The following is a 5,831-nucleotide window of genomic DNA, read 5'->3' on the forward strand; positions in this document are numbered from 1 at the left end:
TTTGTCGAATGCTCAGAAAAACCTTGCACACGAAATCCTCGTCCTTTTCCTGGCCGAAGATCTGAACATGAGCTGTCAAGAGCACCATTTACGAAAACCAGTCATTGACATTTTCACTTGTCGGAATAAAATGCTGGGGTGCAATATAGCATGCACACATTAATATACAACACAACCTTAAAAGTTTAGATTATACGCTGTTGAAAGCCATGTTTATCACGCGAATATTATTTAATTCTATTTAATAAATCTGAGTGAATAATCTGAATATTCCATATTAGGTTTTACCCTTTACCGGTGTAGAAACAATGTAGCCCATACTCAGTGTGTTACCTCCCGAGTGAAAGTCAGAAAAATCACTCGGGTGGGATCGAACCCACGACCTCCTGCTTTCTAGTTCAGACGTCTTTACCATTCGACCACCGAGCTTGTGGTGCCCGCTGCTGCGCGATCACGCAAGCTCGGTGGTCGAGTGGTAAGACGTCTGCGCTAGAAAGCAGGAGATCGTGGGTTCGAGACACCGAGCTAACTTTCACTCGGGAGGTAACACACTGAGTGTACAGTGTTTATACGTTGGTGAAGGGCAAACCTAATGTTGATTTACATCACCCCGACGCTAATTCCATCTTATAAATAATCTGAATATATATCTTCCGAAATTATTACATATTATACATTGCAATCAACACACACACTGGTGCATTTGAATTTTAGCATGCACAAGAAACAACATGCAGTGCGAAATAGTCGTTTACCTTCGGCACAGTAGAGACCGATAGAGATTAATTTTGTGAATAAGATGGGTTTTTCGAATTTAAAGGCAGGCACGTATAGTCACGGAATGCCCTTTTGTGTTTCCTTTCGGTGGCGTAACCAAGGAGGTCGTGGAGCACTTCCTCAAGCCCTTTGCCATCTTGTGCTTCCCACTCAGAATTGGAAGAAGCCAAAATGACCTTTTCTTGAAACCGACCGAGTGCCACCTTTAGAAAATAAGGTAGCCCGAGTGCCCTCCCCTTGCGGACTGAACCCTAGTTACGCCATCGTTCTTTATACTTCATTTTATCCAACCCCAGGGTCAAAAGAAACCAACAGTGTGCAATTTGGTTTTATGGATTTAGTTCAAACTACCAAAAACAATAAAGAGCATTGATGTCACGACCTTTGAACTCATATCAAGCGGTACATAGGCCCACAAAATAACAAGTTCAGAAAAAAATTATGGATGGATCACGTGCGTGAACAAATGCGTCACAAACCGCCCGGGCTACTTTTGTGGAATAGAAGTTTTTACAAGTCTTGCACACTGGAAACCCATATAAAATGTCAGCGTTTTCACCCACATAATAATTATATGCGCATCTGAAGACATCAAAATGACTGATACATCAAACTGAAGTGCAGAGTACGCCTTTTCTACTGGATATAGACTCAGCTCGTGCGATCTGGTCCCACCATATTCTAAGCAATTTTTGTCTTCTATTAGTATTATAAGCAACTCATTAAGCTGAGGCTAACACTCCTGCCTATATTTTAGGGTCTATCCGACAGGGTTTCCCCAGGGGTCAGCTGCCACGTCTGGCATGCCTCCGTACCGTTGGCCTCTTGGAGACCTGACCTCGGAGATGGCCACGGCAGAGTGCAGAGACACGGTGGAGTTCCGCGTAGTGCCGGCGGCATTTGGTGGGGATGAGACATCCCTTGGGCTCATGGAACCAGTTGACCTGGGGCTCAGATCCAGTTGGGAACCTTCCTCGAGGTCCTCTCCTTGGTGGATTGTAGCGACTTCCAGGACTCGCATCTGTCTGCCTCCACGGCTTCTGGCCCGTCTGGACCGGGGCTCTGGCACAGCGACTTCACCGCTGGTATCCGCGGGCGTGTAAGCCGGAGGGAGCTCCCCTGGCACACTCTGCATGAGCCCTGACATACTGACCGCGCCGCCCACAGCGCCAAAGGCGTTACCGATTGACACAGGATGTTGTCTCATCTCGTAGAAGGCCGCGGCCAGCGTGTTAGCCAGTCGGGTGGCGTCCCTTAAGTCCCGGCACACTACGCCGTGACACTCCACCCGTCCGTCTGACCCAGCCGTCCCGCCATCGAGGGAGCGGCGGTTGTAGACCCAGATGAGAGTGCGATTGCACGGCTCGTGGTTGGCGGAGCATCTTGCTATGCGGACTGTCTCGAAGAATTCTCTGATACCCTCTTGCGGGCTATTGGTCTCCTGGTTGTCTCGGGAGGACGGGATGACCCTCAGAATAAATCCAGGAGGTATAACCTTGACATACACCTGTGATATCATAAACAATTCATGGACTTAGGATGGATACAATGATTTAGGATGAATTAGCTCATTTAAAGGAGTGCAAAAAGTTTTCCCACCTTTTGTTTCACAACGGGTCCTTTTCGGGCTTGAACCCGACCCTGATATAAGTTTAGAATTAAATCTCCTTCTGATTTGGTACGTTTCTCTATCGTTAAACTTAGACGGGTGGTTCTTACAGACGGTCACCAATTTGATTACTGTGTGCTCACAAAATGTAGTCAGTCACAAAGTCATGTTTAAGTTCGTGACGGATAGCCGCTGGGAGGGGATGAGGGGCGGATAGGTAACATCATGTCACCACTGTTCGATGCGGACACGCAAAGCCAAAGGGGCAAAGGGGAGAGGCTATAGCGGGAAGGATCTGGTCGGGTTTTACAGTTTCCTTCCAGTCAACATTATTTTTCAGCCTTTTTATTCTTCTGGATTTGGATTTTGTTGACGTATTGCATCCGGTCCCTGACAAGCACACACTGTAAAGAAAACCCGTAAAAACACTGTCTATTTTCCGTATTTTTTACGGTTTATTACCGTTATTGCTCGAACCGTCACAAGAAAGAACGTGCTACGTGCATTTCCCGTAAAACTTGGTGACCTGACGCAGGCTGGGATTCACAGTGCTTTGTTTTCGTAACTTTTCAAAACCCCTCCCCTTTCAAACCCTCACAACCGCCTATTTTTTAAAGCTGTGATTCGTGTGCACCCACGCAACGTTCGCTACGTGCTGATCATTGGGATTTCAAAGCCGTAATGCTTTAATATTGCAGAATTTAGAGAGCCAAGCAGCTAATCCTGCGGTGTTGACCAGCAATAGGTTGACCCCTTTCTGTGGGATTGGTAAAAAGTTGTAAATGAAAATTACAACTTACAGATGCAAGTTATGTTACAACTTAAAGATAATTTCACCTTAAGTGATTTGAAAACCACTATGCGTGTAAAAGACGAGCTGTAAAACGTATGCATACCCCACTCCCAGCTGCAGTAACTGGAACCTACCCCCCTCCCTACCCCTACACTCAGCTCTGACGCCACCCACTTTGTATTCCATTACTTTACGGCAAATTGCCGTTAAATTTACGGGAAATTCGTGTTAAAATTACGGTCACCGTCATTTTGGGAAAACCGTAACTGACCGTAATTTTACGGTCTTTTGTTGGCAACCCGTTTGACAGTTCTTTTACCGTAAAATTACGGGCAAATTTTTTACAGTGCAGTCAAGCCACAGAGGGCTCCCAAGAAGATCAAGCAAATTAAGTCTTGAGACTTTTTTGGCACTATACACCCAGTGAACACACCTAACGCGGGCGCGTATAGCGTGAGGTAAGCTCGGAATTTCTCGGGCCGCGGGTCTCAGAGCCAACTTCCCAATAGACCGTTATATTGCTGCTACCATTTCAGTCATGTTCCCTGTATCTTATAACAGTACTGAATAATAATGGGTTTTGTGCAAAAAGGAACCAGACTGTTTTTTGCTTCCAGCCTCGCTTTGGTTACGTTGATTTGAATGGGAGAAAAATCACGAGGGCCGCAACATGATAATGGTCTATACTGGATTCGATCAGGACCGGCTGCACTCGGAGAACAAAAAACACAAGCAGGCTTGAACATAGACTACGTTTGAAATGACAGCGTCATTCCCCAAATGCAACGCCACAATTACAGCTACATGCACACATTTCTATATTTAGCTCGATGCTTATTTGAGCGATATTGTATTGATCCGTGTGCTTTCATGCGAGTATCACCATGACGACCATTAGTGCTTCCTGAGAGCCCACTGTTATGCAAATTACACTCCATTCTTATACAAAACGAGGTATAGAATGTAAAACAAAAAGCACCACCGCGAACTTGAAAACAGCAGGCGCGTTTGCATTAATGAACACCGTTTGCGGTTGCAGCTATGCAGGTTACAATTTGTGTCGGAAAAAAACAAAAATCGCTGTGCCATAATTAAAGACAGCAAAAAGGTCGACAAGCGAAAAAAGCAAAGCACTTTTGAAAAGGCAACATTTTATGATACGTCATACGTAGGCCTACATATCTTATAAGATGTATCATATATGACGCGATTTCTTGGTTTAAATTCAATTTCAAGTTCAAAACCAGCGCATCAATGTGCTACCCGGCCGTTTACAAATTATTTATTTCGGCAGTTAAAAATGGTACAATTAAAATATATAGTTGGGTGGGAAAATGAACGCATTACAAAATTGGCCCATTCTGTAACTAAAACTGTAATTTCTTCTCATTTTCTTCTCTCTAAAGGTTTCTCCAGGCTTGCGAGCTACAGTGCATAGGGCGCTTTTGAGGAATCCTTGGTTTCATTATCAGAAATAGTTTATAATAATAACAAAATTTCACAATAAAGATCTCAAAATTGCGAAAGTATGGATCACAGTGGCGAGTATGAAAACGGAAAAAATTTGGTACCGAGAAGTATTTCGAATGTTTTGCACGTTAATAAGCTGTTGGTATTTCTAACAAAACCTGACATGCTCTTTAGTCTTCATTCATGTTTTCTCAATATAATATTTTAGGGCGCTCACTGGCGTCATGAACCTGCATTCTTTCTCCAATTTTTTACATGATGACTTTGACTCTGTTGAGCACGACCAACAAAAGTATAGTGGCGTCTGAATCGAGAACCATTCTAATTGACGTACCTCTGATGCTGCAGATGACTGGCCCAGAACCGTTCCACGGTCACGTTCATGGCGTCGATGGAGCTTGGCGACCACCCGAGCCAAGTCGGCACTGGTGGCCGTGTCTGTCTCTCTCTTTTCGGTGCAGCCCAGGTACACCTCACACGGTACCCACTCGTCTAGGTTGAAGGCCAACCCGGGCGGTGGTCCACGGGTCGACACCTGCAACCCACTGCCGGCCATTTCAATTTGGAACGCACCTCTGTCTTCCCTCAAAGGAGATTTCTCGATTATTTTACTTTCGCATCCTTTCGACGCTCACGGTCGCAGTGGCAATGTGGGGCGAGTTGTCGGTATCTCTCTGATGTATTGAGTTCGAATCAACCGGTGTCATACAGTCCTACTACACAAAGGGCTAAGAGTAATTATTCACAACTTGATCCAATACCTTCACACATTCTATTGCAAGTGACGTTCTCACCCTAGATGTATCATATTCTGTCTGCCAATCCAATCCATAAGAGATGTACACACTTAATCCGCGAGGTTCGTAAACAAGTACATGTATAGGAAGGGACTTCTGTGGGTCCGGGGTTGTCACACACCTTCACACAATGGGTTACAGAAATAGCCACACAGTTTCATCTCATAGGTTGCGGAGAAACATCACCATTCATCCGTAACGAGGACCGAGGATGGTACGTGCATGTACCATGTGTTGAGGAGCGACGTTGTGTTCTCTTTACAGTATACGTGACGCACTTATTGAGAGTGTATGATTATGTACAACAGTTTTTTAATAATTATGTGATTGGTTGTTTGCTTGTTTGTTTGCTTGTTTGTCCGTCTATCGGGCTCTTTTTGAAGTT

The 5,831-nt window shown here is 44.8% G+C and overlaps 1 protein-coding gene across 1 annotated transcript; it reads right to left on the minus strand.

Moving 5' to 3' along the window:
• Positions 1 to 1,422: 1,422 nt before the first annotated feature.
• Positions 1,423 to 5,580, minus strand: LOC119723797. Its single transcript, XM_038194662.1, has 2 exons — positions 4,984 to 5,580; positions 1,423 to 2,284 (listed from the first exon to the last, which is right to left on the minus strand). The coding sequence occupies exons 1-2, from the start codon at positions 5,203 to 5,205 to the stop codon at positions 1,538 to 1,540; spliced, it is 969 nt and encodes a 322-aa protein (XP_038050590.1). The 5' UTR covers positions 5,206 to 5,580; the 3' UTR covers positions 1,423 to 1,537.
• Between the last annotated feature and the right edge of the window lie 251 nt (positions 5,581 to 5,831).

This window comes from Patiria miniata, unplaced genomic scaffold (assembly GCF_015706575.1).
Source record: "Patiria miniata isolate m_02_andy unplaced genomic scaffold, ASM1570657v1 HiC_scaffold_17, whole genome shotgun sequence".
NCBI classification, from domain to species: domain Eukaryota; kingdom Metazoa; phylum Echinodermata; class Asteroidea; order Valvatida; family Asterinidae; genus Patiria; species Patiria miniata.